At 43.2% G+C, this 20,585-nt stretch overlaps 1 protein-coding gene across 1 annotated transcript; it reads left to right on the plus strand.

The window, feature by feature from the left end:
- Window positions 1–5,965: 5,965 nt before the first annotated feature.
- gpaa1 (glycosylphosphatidylinositol anchor attachment 1) lies at window positions 5,966–20,477 on the plus strand. Its single transcript, XM_084327492.1, has 13 exons — window positions 5,966–6,053; window positions 6,402–6,516; window positions 6,644–6,823; window positions 8,930–9,041; window positions 9,216–9,363; window positions 9,947–10,048; window positions 12,063–12,259; window positions 12,770–12,966; window positions 13,070–13,223; window positions 13,412–13,474; window positions 15,730–15,926; window positions 17,369–17,539; window positions 18,518–20,477. Exons 2-13 carry the CDS (start codon window positions 6,443–6,445, stop codon window positions 18,759–18,761), a joined length of 1,839 nt encoding a protein of 612 aa, XP_084183618.1. The 5' UTR covers window positions 5,966–6,053; window positions 6,402–6,442; the 3' UTR covers window positions 18,762–20,477.
- Window positions 20,478–20,585: the final 108 nt, after the last annotated feature.

A 20,585-nucleotide genomic window follows, 5' to 3' on the forward strand; every position in this document is an offset into this window, starting at 1 on the left:
AAGAAAGAATCACACTTAAAGTATATTTCTGTGATAGCAGTAAAAGTTTACTCACGACTAAAAAGTTACGTAATGTTTTCTTACAGTCAAAAAACGTAGAAGGTTCTACTCAAAGAAAGAATCACACTTAAAGTATATTTCTGTGATAGCAGTAAAAGTTTACTCACGACTAAAAAGTTACGTAATGTTTTCTTACAGTCAAAAAACGTAGAAGGTTCTACTCAAAGAAAGAATCACACTTAAAGTATATTTCTGTGATAGCAGTAAATGTTTACTCACGACTAAAAAGTTACGTAATGTTTTCTTACAGTCAAAAGACGTAGAAGGTTCTACTCAAAGAAAGAATCACACTTAAAGTATATTTCTGTGATAGCAGTAAAAGTTTACTCACGACTAAAAAGTTACGTAATGTTTTCTTACAGTCAAAAGACGTAGAAGGTTCTACTCAAAGAAAGAATCACACTTAAAGTATATTTCTGTGATAGCAGTAAAAGTTTACTCACGACTAAAAAGTTACGTAATGTTTTCTTACAGTCAAAAAAAACGTAGAAGGTTCTACTCAAAGAAAGAATCACACTTAAAGTATATTTCTGTGATAGCAGTAAAAGTTTACTCACGACTAAAAAGTTACGTAATGTTTTCTTACAGTCAAAAAACGTAGAAGGTTCTACTCAAAGAAAGAATCACACTTAAAGTATATTTCTGTGATAGCAGTAAAAGTTTACTCACGACTAAAAAGTAACGTAATTACAGTCGAAACCTAAGTAGAAAAAATAGGTACCAGGTCACCTCAACCAGAAGTAACCTAATGTTTACTTAAAATCAGAATAAGTCCTGCTACTGGGACGGAAATGGAACCGGCGTAATAATACAGGCTGGTGTTATCAGCAGGAGCTGAGTCTATAAGAGGCTACATAGCCTGAATCTACAAGCTGGCTAACTAGCCGGAACTAATACCAGACATAAACAGTAACTAACTACCCAGTCTGGACCGAGACAAGCACAACACAGGGTAGACCCCCTGTGCAAGAAGGAAGTGGACGGAAACAACAGTCCGAAGGATCTGTGAACAATGTGCGCTGGTAAAGGGACAAAACCTGAATCAGTGCCACACTCCTAGACGGGGGGGCGGTCCCCCGGAATCAGCGAACGACGCAGCGGATGGCAAGAAGGAATATACTGACTCAGGTCAGAAATCGGAACTGGAGGAAGACCGGGATAGGTCAAGCTCCAGAGCATCCTCAAGGTCCTCATCTAGACCTCCTAGACCTCCCAGACCTCCCAGACCTCCTAGACCTCCCAGACCTCCCAGACCTCCTAGACCGGACAGAGAGACATCGGCCTGGACCCAGGTTACAGGGCGACGAAAGCCCTGAATGGACCTGAAAGAGAGAAAAGAGATGAGTCCTCTGTGGACTGTATCTGTGATGTCCTGCGAGGCCTACGGACAGGGTCACGCGACCAGGCCAACCACACTTCAATGGAGGACTGCTGCTACAATTCTCGGGGACCCGTAGGGGTCGCCCGAGAAGTGACAAATCGACCTCCCAGACCGGACAGAGAGACATCGGCCTGGACCCAGGTTACAGGGCGACGAGAGCCCTGAATGGACCTGAAAGAGAGAAAAGAAATGGGTCCTCTGTGGATTGTATCTGTGATGTCCTGCGAGGCCTACGGACAGGGTCACACGATAGGTCAAGCTCCAGAGCATCCTCAAGGTCCTCATCTAGACCTCCCAGACCTCCTAGACCTCCCAGACCGGACAGAGAGACATCGGCCTGGACCCAGGTTACAGGGCGACGAGAGCCCTGAATGGACCTGAAAGAGAGAAAAGAAATGGGTCCTCTGTGGACTGTATCTGTGATGTCCTGCGAGGCCTACGGATAGGGTCACACGATAGGTCAAGCTCCAGAGCATCCTCAAGGTCCTCATCTAGACCTCCTAGACCTCCCAGACCGGACAGAGAGACATCGGCCTGGACCCAGGTTACAGGGCGACGAGAGCCCTGAATGGACCTGAAAGAGAGAAAAGAAATGAGTCCTCTGTGGACTGTATCTGTGATGTCCTGCGAGACCTACGGACAGGGTCACATGACCAGGCCAACCACACGTCAATAGAGGACTGCTGCTACAATTCTCGGGGACCCGTGGGGGTCGCCCGAGAAGTGACAAATCAACCTACCTCAAACTATGGGAGAGATCCAAGAGGTCAGAGGGGGCGACCCCAAGATGACCAAGATGACCAAGGTGACCAAGATGACCAAGATGACCAAGGTGACCAAGATGACCAAGACGACAACAGCCTGGGTGCATCGGCCGGGAACAACAGATGCAAGTCTTCCCGCCGGATACCAAGCAACAACGTGACTCCTATCCTGTCGAGCCGTCCAGCCAGGGAACAACAGATGCAAGTCTTCCCGCCGGCTACCAGGGTAACAAGGTACCAAGATGGCAGAGGGGGTGTGGAGAGTCACAGCCACGTGACCCCACAATCGCCATCTCGTCCCCCAGTACAGACGCTATTAAGACAATGGAAAATGACCGACCAGGATGACAGAGGGGGTGTAAAGTGTCACAGAACAAGTGACACTCTTGGACAATGACATCCTGAGTCGTTCCTATGTGACCAGTATAATCTTTAAACTGAACTCTGGAGGATAGCTTTATGCTGGCTCTACTTTAAAAACAAATGGAACTGAGCCTTTAAAATCTCCATAAGAAGGGTCTGTTCTTCACAGACCACATGCAGAAGGGAGGCACCCTGAGGAATGTGGGCCCCAGCAAAGGAGATAGGGAGCTGTAATGTTAACCCTTTCGGACGGAAGGGTTGCTGGTTGAAGTCTTGAATCAGAAGAGGAAGGAGAGGAGAGAGACACACACACGCACACACACACAAAGAGAGAGACATAGTGTGAGAGAGAGACACACACAAAGAAAGAGACATAGTGTGAGAGAGAGACACACACACACGCACACACACACAGAGATATAGACAGAGAGACAGACAGAGATGGAGAGAAGGAAAGAGACATAGACAAAGAGAGAGAGACCGAATAGTTGTATGGTATTAGGTAGAACAGGGAATTGAACCCTATACCAGTATCGTATGTGTGAAGTGCCACAGATCAGCAAGCGACACTTTTGGACAATGACATCCTGAGTCGTTCCTATGTGACCAGTATAAACTGAACTCTGGAAAAATAACTCTATGAGGGCTCTACTTTAAAAACAAATGGAACTGAGCCTTTAAAATCTCCATAAGAAGGGTCTGTTCTTCACAGACCACATGCAGAAGGGAGGCAACCTGCGGAATGTGGGCCCCAGCAAAGGAGATAGGGAGCTGTAATGTTAACCCTTTCGGACGGAAGGGTTGCTGGTTGAAGTCTTGAATCAGAAGAGGAAGGAGAGGAGAGCAGACTATAATGACTATAATGTAATGTAAACTAATGTAATATAGTACACCGAGTACTGTATTGTACCTGTAACCTATTGTACCTGTATATATCTGTATATGTATGTGTTGGGCTATGTAAGATATATTACGGCAGTCTGCCTCGTCCTCGTCTCAGAACGAAAGAGGCCCCATGCAGTAGGGGAGGGACCGGCTGGAATGCAAGGCCTAGAAGAGGGAGCTCTAGTCAGAGGGGCTTTGTATTCTTATGAATTACTTGATTTGATATGTAACTGCAAAGTAACAAATAACTGAAGGAGGGATATGACACGTACTGTACAGTGATTGGAGCTATGTACTGATGATGGCGTGACGTGACGGACCTTATAAAAAGGGCCAACTGGCGAGAGCACGGAGGGATTTTTACACTGAGCTGGAGAGAGAAGAAGAATGGTACTTAGAGACTTTTTTGAGAGATTTTGAAGTTTTTACCAGTGTGTGACTTGGAAGACCAAGATGCAGATGACATGTTTTGTTTTTATATAATCTTTTAAACTGTAATGGATATTTTTTATTTAGTCTTTTTCTGTAACTTCAATGAAATAAAGATGACTTTTTATAATCCATTGAGTTCTTGGACTGATCCCTGCCAGCAAATACCAGCCGCGCCTTGATTTCCTCTGAGGTGACTATGTCATGAAATACAGATTGAATCAATTGACTGGTTAATGCTTTTCAGCTAAAATATATATATTTATATATGTATATGCTATGTACTGATAAGAAATACTAAGCATGTAGATGAGTGTTGTTTGCGGGTTCCGGTGTCTCTGTGTCCAGACTGACTCTGTCTTGTGTGGGACCTCGACCGTCTGAATCACTGCAGGGTCAGACGGTCGGTTCCGTTGAAGGAGGAGGAGGAGGAGGACAAAGAGGGCCGGGGAGTGCAAACAATGATTACGTGTTAGTACAGTGGTAATACTTATTAAAAAAGTAGTAATACGACCAAGCTTTCAAATGAGCAGTATTACAAGCCCTTTCGTAAAGTGATAATAATAATATAATTTTTATTACATGATATAATAGTTCTCCTAAACAAAATATTCGGTTTATTTCAAACAAGAAGAGATTAACAACTCTTCATGATTACAGTTCATATCAACTGGATATCACAAGACCAGTGACTTGAAGTAATCTAGACAGAAATAGTAAATTGACTCGAGAACTTGGCGAGTTTAGCACCTCGCCGGGGGATATCGAGCGGCCGCAGGTTTATATCTCGAGTAGGTGATTGAGATGTATAAGAGGCGACCTGTAGCTTTCAACAAAATCATATCTCAATTCTACTCCATTCATCATGTTCTGATACTTCATTTTTTTCATTTGAAAAAAGTTTATTGTCACATGGTTACAAAGTTACATGTACACAATGTATTTGAACAGATTTTTTCATTTGAAAACGTTTTTTTTTGTCACATGGTTACAAAGTTACATGTACACAATGTATTTGATTTAAAATTTCCACATTTTCTTATAGCACATTTCAGAGGTGAGATAAACATGTATACCAATTAAAAACATCTGTAAAAACCTAAGAACACAACATTTCAACAATGTAAAGACAGTTATGTTAAAAGGCCTACAGCTAGATTAAAAACACCTGTAAAACCTAAAAACACAACATTTCACCAACGTAAAACAGTTATGCTAAAAGGCCTACAGATAAAATAAAGGTGGGTAAAACATGTTAAACAGTGCTTGTGGTAATAAAAAGTCCATTGTATCAGTATCAGTGTAGATGATAAGTCCAGTACATATGTCTTTTAAAAGGTGTTTTTTCTTTTTTTTTTAAACAGGAAGTAGGACGTTCTATTTAAAGGCCATCTTCAATCCTTTGTGCGGTAGCGGGGTGAGTCCCTACCAAGGGTAACTCATCCCCCTCTCCCACACGGACCGCCGGGGTCCTGCCTGGGGTGCTCAGCGGAGATCCTCTCCCTGATGTTGCCCCTTTGGGGAGTCAGCCGCCGCTGCCTTCACCTTTGTGTGGGCTCCGGTCTCCCACCTCCGAATGAGCGCAGAGGCGATGCTTCTTTGTGGCTTGTAGGATGTACCTCACTGACGATAACCTAAAGCAGGCGTCATGAGAGGCTATAAGTGCAGGTCAAGGCATCTACATTGTGGTGGTATTAATATTTGTATACATTAGTTACATTTTCAATCAAATGTCTGTCACTTTTAGACAACAGTTGACTTTGGCGTTTTTGGATAACAGTCGACTTCTGGATATATGAGCTATAACCTGCTGTTGCCCTGATATTATTAGAAATGAGAAGAAATGCATTATGGGTGTTGGTCTTTCCATAAATTGATATTACACTGGCCTTATCCTTTAAACGTTTCACTTAACTTACTTTCCCCTAAAATTCTCGTTAATACTGTTTAATTTTCGCATACTTTATATACCCCCCGACCCCCCGTGCTGCTATGACGCCTGGAATTCAAGGTATATCTTATTTTATGGTGCAATTTCTGCTGAACCGGAAGTCGGTCCGCCGCATAATTATCCCGGCAACAACACGGAAGTAAGGAAGAAATCAAGTCGCGGCTGAAAGCTGCAAGTCTGCAACATCCCGGGTGTCTGTGACACTGTACTGAAATAGCAGGTATGTCTTCACATATATTCAATGAAATACCGAATAGCTACCTACGATGTCTATCCCAGATGTAGTGAGTCTGCTTCCAATTCAGTTAGACGTTTTTATTTTATTTTATTTTTAAACAGATGTAATACTATTGAGCTTAGCTAGCAGCGAAGCCTACCCACATCTGTCACTCGATTCTGACGTGATGGGCAGCGCCTTGTGTGTGTGATCAAATTAATTTATAAATATTGACCCGTCTATCTGATAAACTTGTACACATTTCTACTTTACTAATTCAGCATTTATAAACATGTATTTCTCCACTGACTCCACTACAATAGTCACCATGGTGTGTCTGCTGTGTCCTAGGGTTCGATGCTGTGCCTGGTCTAGGGGTACAGGACAACGCCATGGGACTGCTATCTGACCCGAATAGAAGGCGGGCCATGATCAACATGCTCACCCGCCTTAATGCACCAATATGGTGAGTTAAGTTTATATTGATATTGACAATTCCATATTATCAAATTGTGTTTTACTTTTGTTTAATGTGTGTACTTTTGTATTGGTTTGCTTTCAATTCCTCTCTCTCTCTCTCCCGTGTCTCCCAGCGTGGTGTGTTACATGGCAGGTGTGGCGTGGTTCATGGGGCTGGCCTTTGAGCCATTCACGTTGCGGACCTACATGTCAGAGAACGCCATGGGTTCCACCATGGTGGAGGAGCGTTTTCCATCAGGAGAGAGGGCTCTGGCTACCGGCAAGGAATTTGCAGCTCATAAAAATAAAGCAGGGTGAGCAGCAGGGTATCCATTCTGTCTCCTGACTCCTTTAGACAGGACAGACAGCAGGGTACTATCCATTCTGTCTCCTGACTCCTTTAGACAGGACAGACAGGAGGGTATCCATTCTGTCTCCTTTAGACAGGACAGACAGGAGGGTATCCATTCTGTCTCCTGACTCCTTTAGACAGGACAGACAGCAGGGTACTATCCATTCTGTCTCCTGACTCCTTTAGACAGGACAGACAGGACAGACAGGAGGGTATCCATTCTGTCTCCTGTAGACAGGACAGACAGCAGGGTATCCATTCTGTCTCCTTTAGACAGGACAGACAGGAGGGTATCCATTCTGTCTCCTTTAGACAGGAGGACAGATCCATTCTGTCTCCTTTAGACAGGAGGACAGACAGGAGGGTATCCATTCTGTCTCCTTTAGACAGGACAGACAGCAGGGTATCCATTCTGTCTCCTTTAGACAGGACAGACAGCAGGGTATCCATTCTGTCTCCTTTAGACAGGACAGACAGCAGGGTATCCATTCTGTCTTCTTTAGACAGGACAGACAGCAGGGTATCCATTCTGTCTCCTTTAGACAGGACAGACAGGAGGGTATCAATTCTGTCTCCTGACTCCTTTAGACAGGACAGACAGGAGGGTATCCATTCGGTCTCCTTTAGACAGGACAGACAGGAGGGTATCCATTCTGTCTCCTGACTCCTTTAGACAGGACAGACAGGAGGGTATCCATTCTGTCTCCTTTAGACAGGACAGACAGGAAGGTATCCATTCTGTCTCCTTTAGACAGGACAGACAGGAGGGTATCCATTCTGTCTCCTGACTCCTTTAGACAGGACAGACAGGAGGGTATCCATTCTGTCTCCTTTAGACAGGACAGACAGGACAGACAGGAGGGTATCCATTCTGTCTCCTTTAGACAGGACAGACAGCAGGGTATCCATTCTGTCTCCTTTAGACAGGACAGACAGGAGGGTATCCATTCTGTCTCCTGACTCCTTTAGACAGGACAGACAGGAGGGTATCCATTCTGTCTCCTTTAGACAGGACAGACAGGAGGGTATCCATTCTGTCTCCTTTAGACAGGACAGACAGGAGGGTATCCATTCTGTCTCCTGACTCCTTTAGACAGGACAGACAGGAGGGTATCCATTCTGTCTCCTTTAGACAGGACAGACAGGAGGGTATCCATTCTGTCTCCTTTAGACAGGACAGACAGCAGGGTATCCATTCTGTCTCCTTTAGACAGGACAGACAGCAGGGTATCCATTCTGTCTCATTTAGACAGGACAGACAGGAGGGTATCCATTATGTCTCCTTTAGACAGGACAGACAGCAGGGTATCCATTATGTCTCCTTTAGACAGGGCAGACAGCAGGGTATCCATTCTGTCTCCTTTAGACAGGACAGACAGCAGGGTATCCATTCTGTCTCATTTAGACAGGACAGGCAGGAGGGTAGGGATGTACCAATCTGGTCCATTAGATTTACTGAACCTTAGACCATTCCCTTTGGGTTATTGGACAATAATAATAGAGATATCATCTATTTTCTCTCTTAGAGTCATCTAACATTTATCTATATGTTAAAAACAGACATTCATGCCCCTTTGCTTTGATTTTGGTGACACGTGAAGTGACGTGATGACTCTTGGTATCTGGCTCGCAATTCTAGTTTTCAGTCACCATCAGCTATAGACCCTTCTCTATTTTAAATAGACCCTTCTATTAGGGCTGAACAATTTTGGGAAAAACCTTTTTAAAATCAAATTGTGATGATTTTGACTGATATTACAATTGTGATATGATTTATGATATTAGAAGGAATGATCATTTTTGTGTCATTACTCATTTTAATTGAAAAACATAAAATTATCATGATCATCTGTATCAAACAAAGGTACAGGCTGGTACATCTCTATAGCACCACAATACTTAATTTAGAATGGTTATTTGACACACATTTAACCTTTTAAACAAATATCGTACCTCCTGCACAGGGCCATATTGCGACGCTCATAACATTGGTATTATATGTTCAACCCTACCTTGTATTATGAATAGTACCATCTCTGTTATAATGCACGCCGTTGTTTGTGTGCAGTGGGATGCCAGTGGATTGGCTGGTGAAGACCATGCAGGCTCGCGGGCTGGAGGTGTTTACACAGAGCTTCACGCGCACCCTGCCCTTCCCTGACGAAGACAAAGAACGATATGTGAGTTTGTGATAAAAGAAAAATGACTACGCCTAAAAAAGAATTCTCTTCAGGTTTAACCGTGCAGAAAATGAAGGTAGTTAGCTTTATTTAAAAGTATAAATAAATATTACAAATGGCTCACGCAAGTGCACATCTCGTCCCGTGTTTTCTCCATCCGCCTCCCCTCCCCAGATGGTGCAAGGTACTAATGTGTATGGGATCCTGCGTGCTCCCAGAGCCCCGCGTACCGAGGCCCTGGTGCTGACCGCCCCCTGCAGCCCAGGGAACAACAACAACCAGGCTGTGGGCCTGCTGCTCGGCCTGGCTCAGTACTTCAGGGGTGAGTATGTCCCCTGCAGTGTCGTCTTCTCTTTAGCAGGAAAAATCAATTTTTTCTGCAATAGATTACCAGAAAAGTATAATACAAATAATATGAACCAATGGGGGCGCATTTTAGCATCCTTCCACTTCTATATAGACGGGTTCAAATTTACAACAATAACATTCCAAAAATACCCAGGTTATTTCCTGTTGCAATGTTTGCTAATGTAATAATAACCGACGGGAAATACATTTGGGTCCAAACCGTTCCCTAGCAACAGAATTCCAGTGAAACCGTCGATGGACCATTTCATTGGAATGTTTGATGTGTTGCTAGGAAACAGTTAAAAGTAGTTTTTTCCAGTTTTGTTTGAAGTGACAGCTGATAGGGAATCAATCGCAGTCCATTCTAGAATGCTGGTTTGTGTTTTTCTTTTTGTCCCGTTGAAACCGTCCATACAATTCAATAAAAAGAATTCCTAATTATACAGCTTATACATTGCTTGCACACCTACAACACAAATGAGCCCCTCCAGTGAGTCAAGTGCTGCGATGATTACAGGCATTTATTTTTGATTGATGATAACCTTGGTGTTCAATAGGTCAGATTTACTGGGCTAAGGATATCATCTTCCTGGTGAATGAACATGACCTCATCGGCATGCAGGCCTGGTTGGAGGGCTACCACCACACCAACACCACGGGTGAGTGAGTACCTGTTTTTAAAGACCTACCTCAAACCCTGCCCTCTTTTCTTGATCCTCCGATCACAACTGTTGCTTTCCTCTGATGAGCCAAAGAAAAGAAAATAGGGTGGGGTTTGAGATTTGTCAATTACTGCCACTATGGCGTCCGTTCACGAGTATATACGTGTTTCGATTCCATGCGTTGTGGTCCAGAGCCACGAGTATACTCGTGGCGAGTTGTTATTGTTTTATTCCATATTTATAACGCTTATTAGGTCCCCGATCCACTTGCAGGATCTTTCCACATATTTGATTTTCGAAACATGCAGTACCGGCCAGATCCGCTTAGGGGCGCCATCGCTCCACTGCAGTATCATTGAGGGGATTTTAAAGAAAATTTCTTTTACAGTCTGTGGGCGGATCATATGAGCCTCGGTTCCAAACGAAGACCCTCCATCTTTGATCAGCTTGCCGAACGTATTTTTCAGCGTGGAATAATGGGATTTATGATTAGCCAATGTACATATCGATCTACCAGAATCCGATGACTGGTGAGGAAATGCTGCCGGCGATCACATGGCCTGACGGTAGGATAATATTACCCCAAATTACAGCTGGATTGGACATTGTTTTATAACCTAACGTGATAGACTACTGACATTGGCTACCTGAACGCACACTCTATTGCTAATCAATAATACTGATCTGCGTTCCCCGCCGCCCCCATTTCATCCATAGATGCTCTGTAATAGTCCGGATGCTACGCAGTTTGTTTTATTTCATATATACAGCAGAAATGGCGTTTGATATAACGGCGCCAACGTTTAGCCTTTTTTGCAGCCTCCTGAAGAAAAGCCTAGACGAAAACGCGATAAACCTTATATTCACGACGCTATAAAATGACAACCAACCGATGGATTTTTATTTTCTTTAAGCCATTATGAAGGCACGGTTTATGCACTCAAGTGACAATGAGAATGGGCAGATAGCAATACTATAAATGATATATATAGCTCTTAGAAAGTACATCGGTTTGTTTATAATCCTCTGTCCTCTGAGGCCTAAATCGCTGCAAGACTGCGGTCGCCATAGTGTTAAAGTAACTCTAAACATCCCCTTGACACGTTATTTTGGTCCTACAGAGTTATTTTCAAAATGCATTTATTTTGTTGTCCGTGTTCTTTGCAAAGTTAGGTATTGCATCAAGATGCTAAATAAATGTCAAGATATTTATCTGAGGGGCGGCTAAGTGGCGCAGTGGGCAAGGCGCTCGCTGGGTTCGAGCCCAGCTCTCGGCGTTGCTACCAGCTTGGCTGGTCGAGTGGTCGTTCATACTAACACAATTGGCAGTGTTAGGGGTGGGAAAGCTGGTGGGTGGGGATTGGACGTTGTGGACAGCGACTCCTACAGGTCGGTTGGTACGCTTGTACAACAGAATCGGGAAGTAACAGGGGCAGCGTGAGCCTCCCACGCGTTACTCCTCGCCACTGAGAGATTGCGCTGTGCAGGTGAAAAGATGCGACGGCTGCCTCCTCGTGTACCGGAGGGGACACGTGATGCAAGGCTTCTTCCTCACTGCAGCCGACCAGTGGGAGGCATAGTCTAGCAACGTTCGAGACAGGGGAGGGGAGAATTGAAGGGAGAATTGGCGAGGCGAAATTGGGATGGGAGAAAAATAGAAAAAGAAGGAGAAAAAGTGGATAAAAAATATATATATATATTTATCTGAGATGAATAAAGTGAAAAATCAGGAAGGAAATGTAGTGGAGGCCAAGGAGTGGGTTGTGAATTGTTTTAGAGCCAACAGAGCCATCTTCTTATCCCCCATACTGCATTCTTTACTGTCCCTCAAACACTGCTAGCCAACACCTCTCAGGTCTGATGCTTCACACAGGCACATTATATTCAGAGGGAAGCCTTTTTTAACTTCATCAAGAATACTAGCCTCTTGGGCTGTTTTCCCAGAGGAGAATGAAAAGTGAAAAGGAAAAGAAAGACCTCTCACCTGCTCATGCCTCTCGTCGGTCCTCAGGGATGGACTGGTCTCCGCTGCAGGGACGCGGGGGCTCCATCCAGGCCGCCCTGTCCCTGGAGCTGAGCAGTGATGTCATCACCAGTATGGACCTGGTTCTGGAGGGACTCAATGGCCAGTTGCCCAACCTGGACCTCGCCAACCTCTTCTATGCCTTCTGTCAGAAGATAGGTGTCCTCTGCACCATCCAGGGCAAGGTAGGAGCTGCCAGCTGCTGCTGTTGATTTTTATAATTTTTATTAGGCCTATTATTATTATTATAATATGTAAACAACAATGTCATTTCTTGAGACACCCATCATCATTCGATTGATATTTTAGTGTCTTCCTTGTGCCTTGATACATTATAGTCCAGTGAGCCCACATCTTCCCAGCTTGCAGATCAACAGAAAACTAAACGGATACAGATGTGTCCATCATGTTGATGGCTGCACTCTGGTGCAAAACCTCAGACCATGTTGGCTGAAACCTAAAGCAATCGTGAAGCTTAACCAATGTTAGCTAGCCGGTTGTAACGTTACAATGTATCAAAATGGCAACAGCCAAGCAATTTAACAATGACTGGTGTCTCCTAAAGTTGTATACATTTAATCAAATTACATTTGATAACACGGCTTTCCTGTAATTGTACAGCTATTATGTTATGGAACAAATGCAACGTTTCTGCAACCGAGGGCTTACTTTAATCTATGTGTCTCTGTATTTAGCTCCAGAGGAACGACTGGGACACGGCAGCAGGCTACAGTCATGCCGTTCAGACCATGATGCTGATGGTGATGAAGCAGGCCAGCGGGCGGGCCTGGGGGGACCACGGCCTGTTCCTGCGCTACCACATCGAGGCCGCCACCGTCAAGGGCATCAACAGCTTCCGCCAGTACAAAACGGACGTCACCACCATCGGCAGGTGTGGATCGGACGCAGAACAGATCAAACTGTGACTTGGCCTTTTGCGCATCTTTTGCATATTAAACCTAATCCTAATTCCTCTGTGCCTTTCCTTCCCCAAGGCTGTTGGAAGGAATGTACCGGAAGCTAAACAACCTCCTGGAGCGCCTGCACCAGTCCTACTTCTTCTACCTGATGCCTTCACTCTCTCGCTTTGTCTCCATCGGTTACTACATGCCGGCCTTTGGCCTGCTGGTCGTCATACTGCTGCTTCGTGTATCCATACATCATTGTTTTTTAAATTATATCTTTAAGTGGGTACTGTTGGATAGAATATAATTGATCTAGTTGCATGTTGACAGGCGCATAGATCTTCTTAGAGGTCAAGATAAGATGTTTTCTTTTTATGTTGGCTTACAGAATGTTTTGTTGTATTGTCGTTATTGTCCTTGACCGTATTCCAGGCCTTAGACTTGTGGGTGCAACTAGGAACTCCACCAAGAACAGAGGACGGCATTGCTGCACCGGTTAGTCAGACCCACCCATCTCTCTGTCGCCTGCCTTTCTCTATCAGACTCACCCACCCTCCTCTCTGTCGCCTCCTTTCTCTATCACTCTATTAGACCCACCCACCCATGTCTCTGTCACCTCCTTTCTCTATCAGACTCTATTAGACCTCAAGTATCAAACATGATAAACCAATGTCTGAGATGCGTAGGATTCTAAGTATTAGTTTGTCCTGAGAGTGTCGTGTTCTCCTGTCCTGCAGCTGGATACTACTGGAGAAAACCCACTATGATTGGTTGGTTGGTTTAGATATGAGTATGACGACTCACGATTAGGCCAAAACATTACGGGTAGGCCAATCAGAGGCAGGATAGGGCGGGACATGCCACTCCAGCTCGGCAAACCAGGTAGTAAAAAAAATCTAAACACAGACCATGAATGAATGAATTAACCAGTCCGCGCGAAATAGCAGAAGGATTCGATGTTTCCAGGGCTGATGGCATTGATGAAGATGATGTCAATAACAACAATGCCTCTCCATGGCCCTATCTGGAAAAATGTATGAGTTTGACTGAAAAAACGCCTAAAACATATGTGTTTATTGTGTCAGCCAAAAACGAAGCTTCTCTCAACTTCCCACACGTCCAGCACTAACTTGAGAACACATATATTCAGGTAAGCTGATGAAAAGCTTTACATAAACATTGTCAACTGTTCCCAAACAGCACACAAGTCAGTGCACTTTTTGTCAACAGATTTAACTAACATGTTTCACTGTAGGCAGAAAATGAACAATATTATGGGGGTGGAGAAAAGAAAAAACAAACTACCATAAATAGTACATACACTAAGAGGGAAAATATCACCTAGAGCAGTGGTTCTCAACCTGTGGGTCAGGACCCCCAGGTCCCCACATGATTTTGGGGCCATGGAATGTTTTGCGAGTTACATATTTAAATACATTTGGTCATTTAGCTGACGCTTTCATTCAAAGCAACTTACAAATTGTGTACAACAAGTCAGCAGGAGTGGTACATATCTAGCAGCCAAGGATAAGTAGTATTGTTTGTCTAGCAGTGTCGAGCTTGAGTGTTATACTCTTGAGTACATACTGTACTGTAGTAGTATAGACATATTAGCATAGTTGGTGGTAGTATAGACATGGTAGCATAATAGTAAAATGCAGTAAGACAGTTATTATTAGTTAAAATTCAGATATTGAAGAAGTGTGTTTTTGGTTGATAAAGTGGGCAGGTTTCAGCTAGGAGAGGGTATCAGGCAGCCAGAAGATGCAAGAGTTTAGGGATAAATAATACATAAAGATAGAATAGAAAAGAAAAAGACCATTACTGCATCAAAAGTAATCAACAAACTATACTATAAAAACTGATCAAACCAAATGGTCTCTTTCTTTTCTTTTGTAGAGGCTGCACCCAGCTAAACTTGCCTTCCTGGATTTTGTACATAATACAAGTTCATGTTAAAAGGATGACACAAAAAGCCAGACCGAGGGCTTGTTTCAGTTTTATAATAAACAATCAAACTGAGAATTTTTTTTGCCTGCCTATTTGTTTGGTGGAAACTTGATCATGAAGTAAAAAAAAAAGTAGTGCCGATGTAGTTAGCTATTTTTGCCATGTTCTTGTAGTGTAGCTTGCTACATTTATCTGGGGATAGCTTCCATTGTAGTTGAGCTATATTTAATCGAGAATAACTTGTAGTGTAGCTTGCTACATTTTCCAAGTAGCTTGCCCATCACTGGTGGTGGGTCATCACATGACAACAGTGATATGTTTGATGTGTTTAAATGGGTTAGGGGCCTCTTTTTGGGTACCTGACTTGAAAAAAAGAAAACAGGGTATTATGGGTAAACACGTGACGTTATACACTATTGTAGGGGTGTCGCGATTAACCATTCATTTTATTTTGTTTCGGAATCGTACATGGGGGGGTACAGTTAATCTTTGCACAATATCACCAACATATTTTTTTTACACCATCTGAATCGAACAAATTGATTACGAAGAAATAATCGACAAAGAATTAATTTTTTTTTTAATATGTCATTGGTGGCAGTTAAATGTTCCAAAGCACCTCTTTTGGCAGAAATACAAAAGAAGAAGGTTAATTCAATTCAGAAGCACTAGGATCGTTAAAAAATGCTCTTAAATATCCTTGTTAAAGTGTGTGCTTTAGCTTGATATGATTTAGTTGCACCGAATAATCTATAAAATGATAATTTACTTAAATAATCGTCCTTGTGACTGTCTCTCAGCCGTCCGGCCCGGGAGTCCTGTGCATCCTGACACCGGTGGTGATCAGCCACCTGACGGGCGTGGCTCTGTACACCCTGCCGATCCGCTCCCAGGAGACTGCTGTGGAACATTTCCCAGTGTCGGAGACCGAGGCTGTGGTCCTGACGGCCATCGCCATCTACACAGCAGGCCTGGCGCTGCCTCAAAACACTAACAGGTGGCTCCTCACAGGGGAAACACCACCTATCAATTCCAATGTTATTTCCATGGTCTAGGAAATGTTCAATTTCAATCAATATTTGTGCACAAGCTACTTTCTCCCAAAGAGAAGTAATGAATGGGAGAGTGATTTTGTGGACCCACAGAATGTTTGTTTGTTTTTATACCCAAATGGGCTTTATTCTACAGTGGTGTTCCCCAATGTCACTTTTACCACCTTTACCAAATGCATTGTCTATGGAGAAGCTTCCGATTTGATACCTGATGACATCACAAATTTGAGTTCTAGCAGAGTTGCTCATGGTCACTAGTATTTTTGGACTGTTTTAGACCAGAGGAATAACATATTGTGGAGAGGTGTTTTTGTTAAAAGGTTTGTTTAAAAGCAAACAATCTCACAAAATGAGAAATATTTGAACGAATTCCATTTGAAAATGATAGACCAGGGGAGCTCCAGTAGCTCACCACGTACCGCAAGTGCTATTTCAGCGCCGTGGACAACCGTGCTCGTCACGGATCTGGGGCTGAGCGCGTTCGAATCCCGGGCGGCAGCCGTGCCTTTCCCAGAGTGTCTTCCCCCCCATCTGAACCCTTTCAGCCTGCTTCTGTCGGTCGAACTTGACCAAGTATGAATGCGATGAAAAAGCGATAAACGCTAAAAGAACCAGCTGACTGGTCAAAGTTTAAAAAAAAGAAAATGATAGACCTTTGATTTAAAGGAAAACTCCAACATTTTGGGAAATTAGCTTATTTGCCATCTACCCTGGAGTTAGACAAGAAGATACATACCTTTTTTCTTCTCTGTGCATGCAGTAGGAGTAGGAAGACACGCACCGTTAGCCTAGCTTAGCGTCAGTCACTGGAAGTAGGTTCCTCCATTAGCCTAGTTCCCAACGTCTTCCTACTCCTACTGCATGCACGGAGAAGAAAAAGGTATGCATCTTCTTGTCTAACTCCAGGGTTCCCAAAATGTTGGAGTGTTAAGATACATACCTTTTTCTTCTCTGTGCATGCAGTACTGTAGGAGTAGGAAGACGCACACCGTTAGCCTAGCTTAGCGTCAGTCACTGGAAGTAGGTTCCTCCATTAGCCTAGTTCCCAACGTCTTCCTACTCCTACTGCATGCACGGAGAAGAAAAAGGTATGCATCTTCTTGTCTAACTCCAGGGTAGATGGCAAATAAGCTAATTTCCCAAAATGTTGGAGTTTTCCTTTTAATATCGACACATTACCACGCAGTGCAATTTGAAGAACATCAGCTGGATTATTAACTTTTGCAGATATCGCTTTATATATCGATACTGGGGGGGGGCAGTATCAATGTCAGGATTATTATGATATTAATTCCTCCCACATTGTCCAGCCCTACGTGCATGAAGTTCTGTGCACTGTAGTGTAACAGAAAAGCATTGTTTTCATTGAGTGTTCCATATGTCCCAGGTTCCTGTCGAGCGAGGGCACGGAGCAGGGCTGGAGAGTGCTGAAGCTGGTGGCTGTCCTCTACTTGGCTGTGCTGCTGGGCTGCACTGCACTCATCAACTTCTCTCTGGGCTTCATCCTGGCTCTCACCCTGGTGCCCCTGGCTGCCTTCGTCACGCCCGACGTGCCCAAGTAGATATAACTCACACACTTGTGTATATATATATATAACATTATACAGGTAGGTCCGATCACGCATTGTGATTGGTCGAGAGCGTTCTAAACCGTGAGTATATTCTTGATAAACTCACGGTTAAATCACCATCAATATACCACTGAGCTGGTATATTCACTCGAACCAGTGGGATATCATGAATATTGCCACTCTGTGATGCCTACGCCACTCGTGCTTCGCTCTCGTGGCTGCGGGCGCATCACAGCCGTGGCAATATTCATGATATCCCACTGGTTCTCGTGTATTATTGCTTAATTAAACTTTATTTAACCAGAATAGCTTTATTTAGACTCGAAATCTCTTTGGTTGCAGACAGACAGCATAGAACAAGAGAGACAATAACATGTACAGATCACAAGGTTGAAATGTAAAAATCACAGTCCCAAAACATAATCTAGTCCAAAGTTATACAGGGGACTCAGTCATATCAATGACAGCCAGATGTACTTGTCTCCAGTTCATTCAGAATGGATCTACTATACATATGTATACACATGTTGATACACTGTACACACCCAGTATGTAGCCAGGCTGCTGAGTGTACATGATGAAAATGCTATGATACAGACAATCCCATTTTTAGGGTCATTTTATTTTATTGGGACTTTTTGCATATTATAGTTTACTATCATCTTCACTAATGCTGGAGCAAGATAACCATCAAAAAGAGGTATCCTATTAAAAAAGGGGGCACTCCACCCCTCCCACTTGTAAAACCCAGGTGTAGGGAGTGCCCTTTTTTAGCTGGAGCTGCTATGACACGAGCAATACCATTTAATATTCTAATAATATGATATATCTTCACAGTGTGATGATCTCCATGGTGTGAAATAGTTTACAACAATCTGTTCCATTCAGATTCTGATTTCACATATCACAAAACTGCGGTAGTGAAACATCTTAACCCCCCCCCCCCCCCCCCCATCTCTCTCCAGAGTTCTGTCGGCCTTCGTCATGGTCATCCTCAGCCCGGCCTGCACGCTGCTCTTCTCCGTCTTCTTCTTCCAGGAGCTGCAGGAGACGCCGGTCAGCTTCCAGGACGGTTGGATGCTCTTCCTGTCCGTCATCTCGCAGGGCATCCTGGACCACTCCCTGTACGGCTCCCTGGTCTACCCGCTTGTGTCCCTGCTGGTGTACCCCTGCTGGCTGCTCCTCTGGAACATCCTGTTCTGGAAGTAGAAGACACTCGCGCATGTCCCAGACCAGTGTGGGGAAATCCCGTTCCGTCAAAATCTGTTCCAATCCTACTTCCAGGTTGAAAAACAAACATGATAATTTACCAATATATATACATGTCGTATTTGCATTTCAAAATGTCATCGTTGACATGTCGTCGTATGTTTCCCACTGTATTTAGAAATGCAAACACTGTCTTGATAGTGGAGCTACCGAATAGCTAAATGTTAGCTTGCGAAAGTTGGCCATCTTGGCTAGCTTATCAAGTTGACGAGCTGAAACAATATGTGGTTGTATAATTAATTATATCATTAACTGACCTATATAATAATAATTTATATATATATAGATATGACCTACATGTATGTAATAATATATATAACGACAGGTTAACGTTAGTGTTGAAATGCAAATACAAACTTGTTTTAAGGGTAGGTACAGATTTTACCGCCGAAATGAGATTGGCACCACATCAGCTCTTATGGGGGTGGGAACCCTCCACCGATAGACTCTCTGAGCTGTTCTCAGGTCTGCTCTCCCTAAAAGGAAGGAGTGAATGACTGCCATCCATCGGATAGATTTGGTTGCAAAGAGGGAATGGTTATGGTTTGTTTTCAGAAAGTATTCACCGTTTTCTATTTGTGCACATTTTGATGTTTTTGTGATATCTACTCAAAGTATTGCATTCTTTTTTGTCAACGAAATTGTAGAAACTTTTATGAATGAAAAAATATTCAAATTATATATTCATTATCTTTGGCTCAATAAGGATCAATTGCCTGAGATTATAATGGTGGCAAGAACATTCACATTTTGTAGCTTCAAGTACTTTGATGAGGTTTCAGCAAACACAGAAATAAATGTATTTTGAAATCATGGTCTCATGAAAGATGGTTTTGGGTTTGATGCTTTTCTGACTTTCTGAAGGATTAGAGCAGTTTTCTCCCCTCAGTTTGGACACTTTCTCTTTGATATCACCAGGGCTACAGGGAGCGTATGAATAAGCTCCAGCAGGCAGCAGCAGCTACTGAGTGATTAAATGAATGTTGAAATGGAGGACGCCAAGTGGTCGGCTGCCAATGCCTCCTTGTGGGACACCCGATATGACCGGGGGCCTTTTTTCAGTTGGGTCGCTCAAGCTGTACGTCATCACACTACATTGTACATATTGTATCGGTGAAAGGCATTATGTACAATGTGTACATATATTACATATTAAAACTAAATAGTACATATATATAGTTTAATAATTAAACTATTTACCAAATTAAATGACAGCCCTGAAGTAGGCTAATATTCCTTTATTGATCCCCTTGGGAAATTCATGTACCTATTTGTAATATCAGTACACATAAGACTTGGGCTGTCATGAGATATTTAGTTTTCTGCGTGAGCTGAAAAAACGCAAGTAGTTTACATTGTATGAATATGTAATATATGTACCTATTTGTAATAAGTACACATTGTATATATGATTTTCCCTGATACAATACTACAACATAGCATGATGACATACAGCTGTAGCGACCCAACTGAAAAGGGAACCCAGTCATATTGGGCAGCTGGTCATATTGGGTGTCCACACTATAGATCTGCATCTACTGTATACATTGACACTGCTTTTCATGTTTTTATACCAGTTTGTTTTTATATCTTTCTTTGAACCATGTGTTTGTTTTACTAATTTATAAATGCTTAAATAAAATGGATTGAAACTGGTTTGATCAACTTCTATGATATAGAAGTACCACCATGCATTATACATCTCTTTCACATTCATGGCTCAAGGAAAACAATGTAGACAATGTTCGAGTCTGTAAATATGAA

The sequence above is a fragment of the Notolepis coatsorum genome, assembly GCF_963971535.1.
Source record: "Notolepis coatsorum genome assembly, chromosome: 13".
In the NCBI taxonomy this organism is placed as follows: Eukaryota; Metazoa; Chordata; class Actinopteri; order Aulopiformes; family Paralepididae; genus Notolepis; species Notolepis coatsorum.